This window comes from Lates calcarifer, linkage group LG15, assembly GCF_001640805.2.
Source record: "Lates calcarifer isolate ASB-BC8 linkage group LG15, TLL_Latcal_v3, whole genome shotgun sequence".
Lineage (NCBI taxonomy): Eukaryota > Metazoa > Chordata > Actinopteri > Centropomidae > Lates > Lates calcarifer.
Window position 1 is genome coordinate 26,744,749 of NC_066847.1, and position 17,252 is coordinate 26,762,000.

The 17,252-nt window shown below is 40.6% G+C and overlaps 1 protein-coding gene across 1 annotated transcript in view; it reads right to left on the reverse strand.

The window, feature by feature from the left end:
* Positions 1-2,356: 2,356 nt before the first annotated feature.
* The window catches only part of LOC108888703 (eukaryotic translation initiation factor 3 subunit H), a 50,790-nt gene continuing 35,894 nt past the window's right edge, over positions 2,357-17,252 (reverse strand). The window contains exons 5-8 of the mRNA XM_018684812.2: positions 16,021-16,170; positions 8,235-8,355; positions 3,162-3,294; positions 2,357-2,677 (exon numbers count right to left, since the gene is read on the reverse strand). Of these exons, the coding sequence (XP_018540328.1) occupies positions 2,583-2,677; positions 3,162-3,294; positions 8,235-8,355; positions 16,021-16,170 (499 nt within the window). The 3' untranslated portion in view covers positions 2,357-2,582. The remainder of the gene's footprint in view (positions 2,678-3,161; positions 3,295-8,234; positions 8,356-16,020; positions 16,171-17,252) is intronic.

The following is a 17,252-nucleotide window of genomic DNA, read 5'->3' on the forward strand; positions in this document are numbered from 1 at the left end:
CTGACGCTGTTATGCAGAAGGATTTAGAGTAGGTAAGCTAGTAGAGTTTCAGTGTTGTTCAAAGACACTTCATAAGACTGGTTCCTGATGGACAAATGCTGGTTGCTACAAAGTAATGCTTTGGAATTAATATGATGTTATTTTAACGACATTTCTATGTTAACTTTTTAATTTTTTAAATTTAATTTCTGCATGGGCATAATTGAGGTGCTCAATCCTATTTCTTTCCTATTATTTAACCTGAGAGGAAAACCTGCAGACACTGCTCAGGGCAGTAAAAACACTTAAAACTCTGCAAGCTTTTCCAATGTAAAAAATAATTAAATGTATGATATTACAGTAGCTTCGGAAAGTGTCCCAAAGTATCCATCTGTGTTGTAATAAATTCATAAAATTGCCATTTTAACCCATAAATCTGCACTCAATATCCCATAATGACAAAGCGAAGACGGATTTGGGCAGTTTATCCAATCCAGACTGGATGGGAAGCGTCCAAACCGCCATTTTTCATCTCTTCACAGAGGTCCTGTGGGGTTTAAGTCTGGTCTTGGGCCACTCAGGAACAGTCAGAGATTTGTCCTGAAGCCACTCCAGCGTTGTGTTGGCTGTAATGCTTTGGGTCACTGTAGTGTTGAAAGGTGAACTACTGCCACAAAATCCTTTAAGCCTTACTGTATCAACAATACCGCAATATTTATGCATTTTTAAAACCATACTACTATTAATTTGGAGATCAAGACAAATAATTCCAGAACATGTTGTTGGACTGCACTGATATAAATATATAAAGGCAGGAATAGCATTCACACATGTACTTTGTGTTTAGAACTAATTGGCAAAGTTTAGCATGCTAACATGTTAAATTAAGATAATGAACATGGTTAACAATACACTGCTAAACATCAACATGCATTAGCAACAATAAGCATATCAACATATTGACTGAAGCATTAAGCTCAAAGCACTACTACGCGTCAATACAGTCTCATAGGGCTGCTCCCAGGACACTCTAGACAGCAGCACTGATACTGAGTGGATTATCCTAGTGAAACAAAGTCTACTAAAATGAAAGTAATGAAGCTGAAGCTGCACAAAAGTATAAATGTGAACTATGAAGAATTGAGACGTTGACAGGGGATAGGATGAAGAGTAATTGCTTTTACAGGCGGGCAGAGCATAGCAATGTCCTGATGGCAGCAGTGTGAATTTGATGATGTGGTCAGGTAGGTTCAATAGCCTCATTGATTCTGTTATGATATTTTGGTAACAAAAAGAACTCAGATACCTCTGACTTCAATAATTATTGAAAGATATTAACAGTACTAATCAGGCCGTTTCTGTCTCTCTCTGATAAACTGGCAAAATAAAAGGTCAGGTGACTGTCAATTAAAGATGAATAAAAATAAGGACAACTGACTGAGTTAGGTTTTAGAAGCAGGTGACTGACACGTCGTTCTTGTGCTGTGCGTGTTGACAGTTCCAGGTTCTATAATGTCCTCTGTGATATTTGTCTGAATCAATGGTTCACATATATTACCATCAGCTTTGATTTATTTCTCATAATCTATCTTCCTGTGTGTTTTTATGAATAAACTTCAAAAACACCTAATTGGTTCCCCTGTTGTTAATTTCTCCAAAATTGTGTTATCAAATCATTTACTGGTTGTAGCAATTACAAACACAACACTAAAGAAGGAATGCCACCCCATGCAGGAGACAGTTTCTCTTTGTCTGTTATTTTGCACACCTGCAGCTCTTTCTTCAAATGCTGTCTCGAAAACTCAACAATTCTCTGTGCCGTGCAAAATTTCACTACTGGGACTTTATTTTCGTGTCCCAAAAATAAACAGGTGCTAATTGCTACCTGTGTGGAAGAAAGGCAGATTCTGCTGCGTTGTCTAATTTCACTTCAGGAAAACAAAAAAGACAATCAAAAGTCTACTTAGTGCAGTGACACAGTGGGGGCCGAGTCATGTAGCTAGCATTTCATTTAACGCTCAACTTTAACCAACACTTCTGTCGCAGTTCTGTTTACATGGAAATCATTGTTCCCACCATGTGAACCAACACTTCAGCAAATCCATTAATAATTGGTTCCACCTGCTTGCTGCTTGAACTGCAAGACAAAAAGCATGTAGCAATATGTATAAGTACCATTATACTGTATAATTATTTTGTATTATGCACAAGATTCATTCAGCATATTAATAGTCTGAACAAAAGTAACCATTTTGGTACAGCAAAATACCAAACAATGCCCAAGCCTCAAGTACAATATGCTGTAATTACCAGCATATTGTACTTGATAACAGGCCACAGTTCAACTGTGAAAACAGACAAGAAACTGGAGAAGATGTAGAGATGCAAGTCTTTTATTTAAGTCAAAATCAAGTGATCTTCAAAGATAATTTTGTATCCAAGGTGGAGTTAGGCATAAAAACAATGAATAAATTCTAAGAAAACAAAGACCGGACAGCGTTCGTCCAGTTGTTTCCGAGGTGCTTTTGCATCTCTTGTTACCATTCTTTCTCCCTCCCCCTTCATTGTACACTTTTTCCCCTCTCTCGCAGATTGTTTCTCCTCTAGTTGTGGCCTTGGAGAGCCTCTGCCATGAACAGCTTCCCGAGGTTCTGCGAGGTGAATTCCTTCACGTTCTGGCAGTAGTTGTTAATTTGCCCTGTTGGAGGGAAGCCACATGAAACCATGCACCCCCACACACAAACACAAAACACACGCCCACAGAAACATACATACATGCATACGTGTGTATGCAGACACGCACACAAATAGGTGGAGGCAGGGAAGAGGGGTGGGGGAGAAAACAGCAGCACAGCAAAACATCAAATTAGTGGGGAATTGAGTAAACGGAAGGATCAGAATGTTGTCAGAAGGCGGAGGAGAGATGAACAGCGTGAAACAGCAGGGAAAGGGGCGGTCGAGTTGGAGATTGAGTCAATAAACTTTAAATTAATGTAATTTCAAGATAATGGTGTAGATAATTACAAAACAGAACCTGAGCTCCTGTGAGGGGAGCAGAGGCGGCTGATGGAGTTTGGAGGGGGTCTCTGTGGTGGAGACGAAGAGTTCTGTCTGCGTGTGGAGGTTGTGTGTTTACTTCAGCGCGTGTGTGTGTGTGTGTGCATGTATGTGCATGCGCGTACCTGCAATAAGCAGTGTGTCCATGCGTGGTGGAGGCTGGGGGGGCTTGAACATTTTGTTGATGTCCTCCTCAGGCAGCGGGGGCTCCCCTCTGCTCTGTCGCTGGGCGTTCTCCTGCTGCCGCCTCTGGAGGTACTGGAGGGGAGGGATGCAGAGAGAAAGAGGGGTGGTGTTAGTGGATGGGGAGCACACAGGAGGGGGGAGGCAAGAGAAAAACAAATAAAAATAGCACTGAGAGAAAGGAATGTGGAAGGGGAATAGATGGTAAAAGAGAAAATGGACAAAAAAGGATAAGACGAAGGCATGGGGGTGGGGTTGGGGGGGGTGGAGGCGAGAAAAGAGAGGATGAGAATTTGGAGAGAAAAGGGTGAAACAATGAAGACAGGAAGGTGAGGAGTGGGAGTGTAGAAAGTGAGGAAAAAGGTATAAAGTAAGAAAGTCAGAAATGGGAAAAGGTAAAGTAACAGGAGGGAGAGATGCATAGAGCTGAGTGGCAGCAGATAGTGCAAAGAGAAAAAAAGGAAAGAGGAAGGAGAAAGACAGACAGTGGAAACAGTAACAAGAATGAAGTGAGATGTAAAGAAATGTGATGAAAGAAGAGATAGGGGAGACAGAGAGAAAGAGAAGAGTTATAAGTGCTGACAGGGATGGAGTGATTTGTGGAGGGCTGGCAGTCAGTAAATCAGTGAGGTGCTGGGTCTCTGGAGATCCTAAAAGCCTTGTTAATTTGGCAAGATGGAGGAGAGACTGACACAGACCAGAGGAAGGGGAGGTTGCAGCAGATGAGGAGGAAAAACGGTGTGGGAGCAGCTTCACCGCTTTCAACCAAACATTCCACAATGCACCTGTATGGGTGACTGAAGCTGACAAAAACTGCTTAGATGAACAATAAATGAAAAGTTTAACTATTTGTTCATATGAATTGTCACTCCTCCAGTGAGTGGTTTTTTTTCCTGTCGATGCATCACAGCGTGACTGTGCATAATCAAAATGCTGTAACTGTATGCAAATCGTAGAAACAAGCAACAACAGCTTTACCCTTCTGCACTGTCTTTATATAAATATAGACATACAGTGCCAAAAAAGTATTCACTCCCCTTTTCAAAGTAAATGTCAAAAATAAAACAGATCTAAATTAACTACAAATAAAAACATTCTCCTTCAAGTCAGGATTTAGTAGAGGCACCTTTTGCTGCTATTTTTCCTAGTTATTCTTTACAAACTGCTCAGGCTCTGTCAAGCTGCATGGGGACTGTGAGGGAACAGCAGTTTTCAAGTCCTGCCACAAAGTCTGAATAGGAGTGAGGTCTGGACCCCTGCGTCGCTTTGGCTTTATGTTTAAGGTTGTTGTCTTGGTGGAAAACAATCCTGTCCCATGTTGCAGTTCTCTTACAGACTGCAGCAGAATCCCTCTGTATTGTGCTGTATTTCTTTTACTTTCTACCTTCACAGGCTTTCCAGGACCTGCTGCAGAGAAGCATCCCCAAAGCATGCTGCTGGAACCACCAAGCTTCATGCTGGGGATGGTGTGTTTCTGGCACTGTGCTGTATTTGACTTTGTTATGATAACTAAAAACTCTCTTTTCTGTATCTAAACCAGAGGTTTTTGCGGGACAACTGTTTTGAGGGACTGAGACAAAAGCTGGGACCAGAGTCAGACCGGGTCCAAACTGTGCTCAGTCTAATTGAGTCAGATAGGATCTTGTTTTACTGATGTAAGTGTTGGGCTTGTGTGTCAATATGTCTGTTATCTGAATGGATCTGAATGGATGAGAGCATGCTCAGTACCAGTTGTGATCAAAGAAAATATTTAAGGAGGTCAGTACCCAGTGTAAAAAATCTGTGCAATTCAATGACAATTACATTTTGGAATTCAATTCACAGATATTAAATCGGTGAGAAAACTGTTGTCCAGTTGGTTATTGAATGTTTTCGTGTGGAAATGGGACTTCATTTTGGAAATTTGTTCTTACAACTTTACATTGGTTCTCAGGCCATTATTATTATACTGTCCTTTTTTTTGACTGCAGCTGCTTGTTGATTGATAATGCATCATATTGCAGATTGTGTTGGTGTTCCCTCTCTACTGTGGTCTTTTTGAAGTGACCGATCTGGTCTAATTATCCTTGGGTCCCCTTTTGCCTTAGGTTGAGCATTTATTTATGCATGTCAAGTTTGGGCAGCTTTTACACTGACCCATTTTGGATCTGGCCCAAAATGATAACCTCTACGTCAGACCATTAAACCTTGATACTCTTTGTTTCAGTTTCCGCCCCCCATGCCTTTTGGCACACTAGCCCATGATGTTGTGTGAGCTCGTGGAGATCAACCACAAAATTCTTTAGTGGCTATGTATTTAGCACTTACTACAATCAGCCATGATTCAGCTTACCTTTTATGTGTTTATTTCCTGTTGAATGTGTTATCAAAAATAATTATATGCTTCAGAAATAATCAGTTATTGCTCAATCATGTAAATGAAGCTGAATTGTATCATTAACCATTAATCATGACTCCTCAGTTCATAAGATTAAGACACTGCTCCATACCTAATCTTCAAAGTGTCGCCTGCTTCTGAGACTGGGTTAAAAAAAGAAAAAGAAAATAGAAAATGAATAAATCAGGGGTAGTGAGACATACATTTCCTGATACAAAGACTAACTTGGCCACAGATTGTGCCTGAGAACCTGCTATTTACCAAATTCAGGGAGCTATAAATGAAAAATGGAGCCCTCTCAGCACACTGCCTTTTTGAAACTTTCTATGATGATTAATAAGGTTCCATTTGTCCGGGAAGCAGCAGGGTCAATAGCACAAGATTACATGGAGCAAGTACTGTAGATTTCTAAAAGACGTAATAGAGGCTCGCTTTCTTTTTCTCTATGTGCACTGTTTGCTCATTATAGAAAATCACATGAAACATGAAAACAGTAGGCACCATTAAAGTTGCTGCCAGTGTGATATTGTCTATGACATGAGTGTGTGTATGTGTATCAGGGTAAGGCTTGGGGGCTGTGATGATGAGAAGGTCGGTAGTGGAGGATGATGGATCGTAATGGCTGCAGTGTGGGTGATCGGCCTGGGGTTGTATGACTACATAGGTGTGTGTCGCCTCATGGCCCGGGCTGTGAATGCCTTGTGTGCATACGGAGGACTACCCGTGGTCACAGATGCGTGTTTGTTGTACGTCCGCTTAATGTGTGTGAACTTTGCCTCGGCTTTATCCGCTGTCGGCCGAGATGATGATGACTCAGCCCGGATCAACATTAATACTTCAGACGTTTCCTCATTTCCACTTGCAGGGAATAATGACTGAATAATGCAGTTGTTTGAACGTAGGTGTGAGTTTGTGCGCGCGCACACGGTGCAGATCAGTGAGTCACCTTGTGCCTCTTTATTTCCATTTCCCTGACTAATGTGTGCATGTGTGTGTGTGTGAGGCCATTTGTGTTTGCATGTGTTGTCGGATGTTTATGATGCATCTGGCCGAGGATGTAGCTGCAGATGGTACGTGGTTGACTCTTCATCTGTGTGTGTGTGTGTGTGTATTTGGTTCTGGTCTTTTTGGTGCTTCTGGCTCCATTTGTGCTTGTAGGAGGTGTGTGTGTCTTGAGTCTTTGCAAACAGAATGTGTGTGTTTTACAAAGTGCTACTGCTGCTGCTTTTAAATGAAGTTTTAGTTTGTGATATGCCTCACTGGGACAGAGAAGAATAAAAACAGAGTTTTTTCACTTATATTAAAATAAAAGAAAGACTTCATTATTAATACCAGCTTTGTGCTCGGTTCCAACAGTATTTGAAGATTGTCCAACCATGACTCATGGTATTTAGCCTTCTGAACCAAATTTTCTTTACACAGGGACAAATTAATGACTGTATCGCAGAAGTATCCTTGAAGTGATGAAAATAATGCAGCAGATGTGAGAAGCAGTGCATTTGAAATTCAAGTGCTACTAGTGGGCGCATGTCAGCAGCTGCAGCGGGATGAGTGATGATAACACTATTACAGATATTTGAAGGTTGACATTAGTCATTCTTATCTCATTAGTGCCTGCTCAAAATGACAAAAATGACTTTTAAACCTGTGTCTGTGCCTTTGCTTGAAGTTGGTAGTACTCATGCAACTGGTGATGATTTGCTTGCTGTCCAATTTATGTTGTAGTGTGTGCAGCTTTTATTGTAAAATCATCAGGCATAGCTGAGTTTGTGCTACTGTGTGTTTTCTGGCAGTCACTTTACAGTTTAGTTTGTAGTCTAATTAATGGTCTAGTCTAGGCTTTTTTTTTTGGGATAGTATATTAATTGAGCAAGTAAAAAGCCAGCCTGGTGTCCAGATTAGAGGTCCCCAGAGAGATCTGACGCACACACTTGAAACCTGCAGCAATACAGCTGAACCCTGCCAGAACCAATAAGACTGCATATAATTTGGATCCTGCCCAATCTGGGCCCAGTGTCCGATTCAATTGCCATTCAAATTACAATCAAAATCATTATCAAATTGTTAAAAAACGAAAGTGAAGTGGTCAGTGACATGATGAACGTGATTTGATCATCTGCCGTTTTGTGCTGTACTGACATACCACTGAAGCATTTCCTGTCCTTGGCTAATGTTTGTTGCAGCTGCTTCTTCTGCTTCTTATAGACCTGTGCAACAGTTACAGATATATATGCTATACATTATATATAATTTACTTTCATTGTTTATTGTAGTTACAGGTGTGGGTTCTCTGTACATTAATATTTGAGCCTGGTGTGTGTATGTGTGTGCATATGCTGTGCTACCTGGTGCTTCTCCCGACTGCCTGCTGTGATTATAGCCACAATTGGTCGTGTCCATGTCTGAGAGAAATATACCTGCTGTTTTCCTGCTGAGTGTAAGGCTGTGGGTGCATCTGTGTGTGAATGCCCCTGTATGTGTATGTGAATGTGTGTGTGTGTATGTATGCACCTATTTCCCTTATATGCATGCTGGTAAGCTGATGTTTCTGCTGCTGATGCTTGCCCATTGTGTCCGTAGGTGGTGTGTGCGCTGTGGGTCATGAAAGCTTGCGTGTGTGTGCGCAAGTGAGCTTTACCTGGTGCTTCTGCTGCTGTTGCTTACTCAGGTTGCGGCTGTAGGTGTTGTATTTGACAATGTCTTGGCTCATGTCATCCACTCTGTCCATCAGAAGCTGAAGGCTCTTCTCCAAGTGATTGCTGGAAGAAAAATGTCAGCATGTCAGTTGCACATTTTTGTACTGCCATCAGCAATAGTGAGAAGCAATGACAAGCACTATTTCATTTTCTCCTATGTCTAATCTTCTAAATACTGCACGCTAATCTTAATTTTAACAAATCCAAGGCTGACCACTGGGATCAATATGGAGTTCATGACAGGCACCCAAGTGCCAACCCTACAGTCACTAGTCAACTGCCTTATGTTTGTCTGTCTGTCCTGAAAAAGCCATCCCTCTTCTGTTTCTCTTAAGACCCGTTGCATGCTTCTCACAGCAGGCCCAGCACACAAGTGTGAGCACCTGCAAATAACAGAGAGCAGCATCACTTGCCTTCACCTGGAACATGCCAAATTTGCTGCCAGATCTGCCGAGCTAATTTACATACTAAATGTGAGAAGAACTGAGATAACAGGAGAGCTTAGTAATGGCGGGTGTAAATACAAAAGTGTGCGGTCAGATGGAGTTGTTTCTCTTCTCAAGAAACCAACACTGATTCCCAGATACTGTCGATCTTCCATAGATCCTCCTTTCTCTGCCACTAAACCACAGGATGCTCCTTCCCATCAAGTAGCAACCACCGTGAACAGAAGACATTCTAAGCTTTAAGATGTCCCTTCAGAGACCTGTGGTTGCAGTCTAAAAATGCTACATCCACATTTTTCAACACTCAATGTTTGCCATCAATTCTGACCTAATCTTTGAGTTCAGCTCCCAGCAGATATGTTTCTCTTGTGTATCCTGAAAGACATCTGACATGAAACCTCTCTTCTGGGTTTTGTCAGTACTCAGACCCGAGGACCATCTCTCCCGTCCCTGTGCTACATCTATGCTCTGCTCACGTCCCTCATCTATTCCCGAACACTGCCGTGCTGACAATGCTGACAACACTCAACACACAACTCTACCAGCATTCCTCTTCTCTCTTCTCCCATGAGCCCTGTTTTTTAACAGGATGTCTCACTACTGCCTTAAGTTCAACCTTGGTAAGGCTGCAGTGGTCTACTTCAAGTCCCCTCCCTCTTGCACTTTCCTCTGTGGAATTATATTGTTTCATTTATGAATGTTTGGGTGCTACATAATGCAGCATGTACTGTGGGAAAACAGATTCTGACTGTTTATTTAAATGACAATTGTACCCGCAAGGACTGCCAGCCTTGTGTATGTTTTGGCTGTGTGTGCACTTGCGCTGATGTAGCTGTTCTCTTGTGTGTGTGTGTTTTATTGTTTGTGTGATAGTGTAGAGACAGAGTGGAGAGATTTTTGGGTGATTTTAGTTACTTTCCTCGCTGCTGTGAGATTTTTCAATTAGGGATTTATAAAATCAATATTTCTTTCTCTCTCTCTCTCCGCACTGGCCTCTGACACGCTCCATTTTCTGTTGCCATCTAAAATCTTCTTGTCAAGAAATAATTTACCCAACCTCAATATCTTAGACACTACAAAGTCTTAGATGGAAAAAAAAAAACCCTACCATCCATCCCCACAGCTGCTACCTCTTCCCCTAGCAACTATTGATTAGGAATACCTTCCTTACAGTATATTGATGCAGAGGATAACTAAGATTTGGTACCACTGAGAAACAAGCTCCAGTGAAAAAAGAATTGACTTCAGCCAAACACATTTACCTTGTCAGTTTGTGCCGATTTCTGTCTAATTTGAAATATCCTCCAGAGTCACTTAAAGCAATGTGTGTGCAATTTTGCACGGGCCTCAGGCACAATACTAAAATCCCACAAAATGCAGCTATAAATTTAGTATTTTTGGTACTATGAAGCTGATCAGTTAAATTAAAAAGAAATTATATTACTCACAAACTGCAACATAAGTGACATATGAAATCAATTTACAATCTTAGAGGTAGGTAAAAAGTACTGTGGTTCTGATTCTTGCAATAGCACTGCTATTAGTTATTTTGGAGGGATTTGGAGGGTCAGCATTTAAGTTCAGTATACTGCTACATTCCCATTTTTAATATCTGAGTATTAACAAAATGCCAAGAAGATGAAAGTTGGTGGCCACAGCACACACCAGAAGGGAACCTACAGGACTAGATTTGTGTGCATAAAATGAAGTATCCACACGTGTAAAATGTATGCACATCCTAAACCCACGCATCATCATCATCTCAGCTTAGTGTCTGGCTTCAATCAACTGCTAACACCTTAATTACATTTATATGCAAACAAGCTCAAACAGAGAGAAAACTAATGTAACCACATGCATGCCGATAACTGTATGAACATTCCTTGTGAACAGTTCTTGAGTCATAACACTAATCTCACATGCTTTACAATCTGATAAACACTGCTATCCATATTACTGTCTGGCACCTGCTTTATGTGTGTGTAAATGTAAGTGATGAAATTATCTACCGTAATGCCAGTGTACAAATATTGCAAATGGGTTTTCGGTCACATTCCCTGCTTTTTTTAATTGCTGGGAACACACAGGCAATTAAAAAACAAAACAAAGCAAAACAAAAAAATCTAATGAATAGTGTATGATTTCCAATAGCCCCAACAGTCATTTCCATACGTTATACTGTCTGAATCACTTCCAGTGGCATCATGTTTGCCTATGAAGGCAGTTGTGTGATCAGTTTGTCAACCCTGCACTGCAGTGTCAGAGCTGTAAACATGAAAACTGATGGCCCAGGACCAAACCTCGCCATAACACTTCCCCACTGTGTCCCTCTGACTGTGTCAAAATTGATTCTCGCTGACGAAAGCCCATTTAAAACCATTTCATCAAGCAATATGCTGGCTAATTTGTGTGGTGTGCATTTATAATATATGCAAAGGAAATCATTTAGTCAGAGCAGGATCCTTGAAAACATCTGTCGTTTATGTATGCCTCAAGTGTTTGAGCTAGTGACTAAACATAAGTGTGTGCGTGTGTGTGTGTGTGTGTGTGTGTGTATGAGTCTGGGTATGGGTTTGTCTGTGTTTCAGCGCACTGGACATTATTTTATTTTGTTATAAATACTTCACCTAGCCACTATTTAATACTTTCATAAACCAAAATTGAATTGACAACAAAACAAAACTAAACTAAAAGTAAAATACCTACTTGCTTTTTCCTGAGCTTTCAACTGCATCTCACAGTGTTAATAAGTGGATGTGTTTGCTCTGTTGTTTAGTGTGTTTGTTCATGTTTTCTTAGCAAGCTGACATGCTTATGTATGTGTAGAAAAGCCTAATATACAAGGAAAACACACCCAAAGTGTTTCTAAACTCTCAAAAATGTAATGTTACCAGTTACACATGGTTAGAGCAAATTGCACTCTGAATAATATATATTCTGCACTACACTGCGTCTCGCCATAAACTCCAAAGGGTTAAATAATTCAAATGGGTCAGAGAGCCTTTCGATCAATGCTGAATTAGAAATCAAAGTCTATCAAGGGATTTCCTATCATCACAGATTCTGTTTTAAAGTCAGGTTCAATGGCAGCCCATTTATGGGGCAGCTGTGGCTCGGGAGGTAAAGTATGTGTACTTGTCTACCTATATGCTCATATTCACACAGGACAATAGAGGACAAACTCTCAAACTGTATTGATGTGCAAGCAAAAATGGGCTGACATTCAGTAAATTGAAAGTTCAGAGGGGAGTTGTTTAACAAAGCTGCCAAGGAAGTGACTCCCATTCTAACAATGAGTGTTTTACTCTGATGGAGCCTTTTTCACTGATGGACTGGGGCATAATATGGATTGCTGGCTTGCTTCTATAGCAAAGTAATATATTTTCAAGAGGACACGAAACAGCCCAAATCAAATACTGTCTCAACATACGTGTATAGCATTAACCCTGTGAAAATTTAAAATAAAAAAGTATGCATAAAACATATCATATTTTTATTCTATATTTTCATACAGATAGCTAATCTTGATGCAACTGAATAGCCTACAGCACAGTCATCATTATTCCATCAAAGAAAAGGAAAAAAAAAAAAAAAAGAAACCATAGAAAGAAGTATTATTGGGTGGTGAAAAACACCTCTCCTCAAAGTCCATCTCATGGGATCAAGAATGTCTGTCAAGGGTCATTTTCCACAGTGTATTTTATTCATGGCAACATCTCTGTCACCACCTCCTTTGTGACCCTATTTCCATTAATTTCTCCTCACTTTCATCACTTGTCTCATTCCTTCTATAGCTGCAGTTCAAATAAAGTCTTGTAGTTCTTGTCCTCTCTCCCTCCACTCAATCTGCTTCTCTCCTGCTGAATATATATCATCAGGGTATTCCTATAGGGCAGAAAATTATGTTTACATATCCTTTCATTGTCCTACATTTCAGTACAGAAAGCCAATTACACTGATAGACAGTAGGTAATGGACAGACCAAGCAGCCCATTCACACTGCAGAACAAAAAGTAAATATGAGGTCAAAAGGATTATTTACAATGAACTACGTGAGCTACGCCAGAGTGGAAAAAATTTAAGATGGGTAAGGACCATGTAAGATTGCCCACACGTAAAAAGCTTTGTGGCCTGATATGAATATAGGCTACCTTGTAACATTGCAAACATATAGGCATTTCAAGACCGTTTGCGTGAAAAAGCTACATAAATTTACATTCATGCAATCCATCACTACGATCAACATCATCATCTGTGGTAAGAACAACCCTGTTTGCCGGAGTGAAACTGCATTCACTCAGCCTTAGACGTAGATGACATTGACAAATGGGGCTGCAGATTGGAAAATGAGACAAAAGGAAAAACATTAAATAAAACCCATTATCGTTTACTTTTTTGAAGGGGTGGAAATGAGGAGAAAAGGGTGGGGCTGTCAGCAGAAGATGTAGAGAGACGGACGCAACAATCCAATACAAGGACAGAGCTGCGCAGCAATCTGACAACTTCAGGAAACAATTTCATCTCACCAGACATCACATCGGCAGTAATGCTGGGAAACCTAAGGGGAGGGAAGGGCTGCTTCTCCTCCCATTTCGGGTCATATCAAAAGCTATAATTCAACCTTTGAGTAGTCATTTGGAAAATGGAACAATATGCAAGAAAAGTGAAGTATTCTCCCTCAGTCTATTTGACAATTTGTAATAAATGACTGTGCTAATGCAAAGCTTGGTTGGCCACGCACATGCATGTGTATATAGAAGAATTGACTTAATTTACTTGTGCCACAGGACACAGATGATAAGAATCACAACGACTCCTGAAGTGTTACACTGCAGTGTATAACTAAGCACAGTGTATTTTGCGTGCTAACGGTGTGTAAATCAGCACTCTGAGTCGTTATTGTGCTAATTTCTCACACCTGCCCCTGGGAAGCTTTTTGATTAGCAGCTTCACAGCTGTTGCTCCACTTGCAGTGGTTTATCTCCATAAATGATTGCTGATAAATTCTCCTGAGACTGATGCTGAGAGCCTCTGAGATCTAAATGCAAGACTTTAAGAGCCAGGCTGTGAGTTGATATGGTGGGGTGATATTTGTTCATATTGTGCTCATTAGTGATGGAAGACAAAGTTTGTCGGCAAATCCTACTTTTGGAGACATTTCTGAATAAATATACTTTGACATTTAGATGTGGCATTTACTGTACCTCGTTTTAGACTGTATATCCCAATCAAACATCCAATTCTAACCCAGAGGCACACCAGTAAGCTCCTGAAATCAGATATGTAGTCAAAAATGGAAAAGAACTAGAATATGTATGTGGACTGTGAGCTCTGTGTGAGCTACAGATATGATCCAAACAACAAATATGTGTTAGGGTTTGTTTTGTGCATTTTAGTACCCGAGAGATACACAATACAACCAGAATAGTCAAAGGAAAATATTTCAATGACTGGCCAGCGACACATTTTGAGATGCCCCGATACTAACAAACTAACAAAGTAAGGAAACGCAGAACAGTGTCTGTGAACATTTACTTTCCAAAGATCAAAAAGCAGTTTATGATGTTGTTTCAGAATAAACTACATTGGACTGTGAATGTGTAATTCAATGTAATAATACAGCTCCTTTATTTGTTTTTAATGGATTTTGGAGGACAATGCCTCACAAGCTTGAGCTCTAGCTACAAAAACAATTCTTGTTAATAAGATAAATTCACTTCTGGATTTGGTCTTTTCATGGGATTTTTCTGATAACAATAAGAAGATAAAATTAAACCAGTCTTCCTAAGACGTATTTGAAAACAGTACCAAAATCATGTATGGTGGATAAACAGAAGATAGAGTACATCAATAGACCTTGTATTCTTTCCTTCGATCTGGTACAGTTTAGAACAGAGCAGAAGACACAGATTAATGCCAGTAGTTCCCTAATGTCAAATCAATTTTAATTTAGAAGTAGCTTTAACTCATGTCTGTGAAAGCAGCCTGCAGCTTTAAGGAGATATCATGACATTCTTTTAAAGAAAGTTTCTGAGACACTTTGTAGAACTGACAGCATTCCTCAGTAGATGTGTAATCACAGTACTATGGTAATCCAGTGGGAAGGAATCAAATTAATGTGACCCTTTGCTCAGTGTCGGATGGTCGGGGTGTGATGCAATTTCCATCAATAACCTCTATTTCCTGGATTTGATTGTAGAATGATTTTACACAGAGGCTGATGAGACCCCCCTTTTCCACCAAAGCAGTTTGAGGGCCAGTTCAGAGCCTGTGCTTAATCTCAAACCAATTATTCTCATTTCGATGACCCAAGAACTGGCTCTCGACCTGGAAAACTGATCTGAGAGTGGCACCAACACTTTGCTGGTCTACAACCAGGAACCACTTACATCAGGGGCTGGGGGTGGGACTAATGTGACCAACAAGACCAACTGAAACTTCAACATCAAAATGTTTGGATGCAAACGTAAGCTTGCAAAGCCAGGAGCAACACTTGTAAAAAAAAACAATGTAATCTGCAGTTGTTGTTGCTGTGCTAGGCCCTGGTGTTGCTAGGAAAGCAGAGATGTATACACAGATGTAATGGCTCTAAGGTGGCTCTCTCAAGCAAACCAGTTCTTGGAAAATTCGCAAATTGAGCCAACTCTGAGCTGGCAGTGGCACCAGCCTAGATCTAGCACCTAGTTTTGCAGTGGAAAAGTGGCTGACTGAAGTCTGTCTTTATTGTGCTGTTATTTTTTTGTGCTTACAAAACACCACGAAGCAGGCAGTATTAAAACAATAGACAATGCCATAATGTAGTCCAAGGGAAAGAAAGAAAAGTTTCCTGCAATTATGATCTTACAAAGGTCTTTTTGAGTGCAATGTAACATTATTAATTTGCATGTCTTTCATAGGAGCCTTAAAACTTAAAAATAAACAAAAAATATTCTAATCAGGGAAAAAAGTCTCTAGGTGTACCAAATCCCCCCCTGAATATCTACAGCAGTGAAATCTGTTAGATCACCCATGTGTTCCCCGCAATGTCAGTATTAGATTAGAAAATTTACAGCAGGAGTGAAGGTCGGGGGGGGGTTTATAGAGGACAGATGTTGATAAAGCCACACAATTCCCCACAAGACCATGCAGAGGCATCTTGTAAATGCTGATCCCTTGAGGAGAACCTGTGTGAAATAGTTAATCCAGATAGCAGATGTACCTGCATTAACTCACTACGTTTTTACTACCAAGGTGTTTAGCCTCAGGCCCTCTTGGTAAATGGCTGCATGAGTTCATGTCTGACCTGCTTGAGAGGTTGAGCAGTTCATGCTTGTCGGCGACCGTGGACTTGTCCTCCAGCTCCCACAGCAGCACGTTGATAAGGTGGGAATTCTTGATGACGATAGGCACCTCCTCGAACATATGCTCAAAGCCGATGTTGGCCTTCTTCAAACTGGAGTGTGAGGGACGGGACAGGAAAGACATGGGCAGGAGGAGAGAGGTTAGGACAAAATTTTCCTTTGTAGTGGGGATGTTAAGATGTTACTGTAGACTGCAATGTTTGTGCCATCTCCCATAAGACTGGAAAGGATTTATATGACACACATTCCGAGATACTGTAAAAATCTCCTTAATATCCTTGTATGAATTACAATCATATTGCCCTAAGTGACAGCACTGTTCTTTCTATTGTGTGGAGAAATAGCTACACTTTACTGAAACCAGAGGGAGCAGTATCTATTATTTTCTGTTTTAAAAATTAGGAGGTTTTAAGAGAACAGCTTGCCTGTTTATGCACAAAGACTGCATGCATGAAACAACACATAAAAACAAGTGTGAATCAGTGGTGGAATTTAGCCTGCAACAAACAAAACTCATTCTAAGAAAAACCCAGGTCTTAGCTGATCTGTGGCTATTTGAACATATTTTTTTGAGTGAACAGAGAGTGGGTGGGGTTAACAGTTGTTCTACCTCTATGTGTGTTTTTCTGAAGGCAGAGATCTTCTCAGGTCTGCTTCTGACTTACTTCCACATTTTACTTCTTGTAGGCGTATGCTTCTCATTACAACACAAGTTAGAAATGGAGTATTGTACTGTCGCCATTTGCCTTGTACTCCTCAGTAAATTGAACAGCAGCCATATGAAAGCAGAATGAATAATAACGTAATGCATGTTGCATTTTGATATCTGAGAATGGTGAGATACAACAGGATGTCCATATTTCCAACCTGAGCAATGCTAGACACAGTAGCCTAAATGACTTTTTTATGGGCTCTGCTGTTAAGTGTGCAAAGCACCGACCGATTTTTAACCACCTCTTCCTGCCCCTCAGGATCTAAAAGCTGCATCCCTCTCCCTCTCTCTCTCTCTCTCCTCCCCCCTCTCTCTCTTTGACATGGGCTTGTTAACACAAAATAGAACTTCAAACTTTGCCTAATGTCTCACATAAATCCAATAGCATTGACTGACTGCCTTGGTTTAGCCTGTCACTTGTGCACAGTGCATGAGCTACAGACTAATGTCTGTATATGTCTA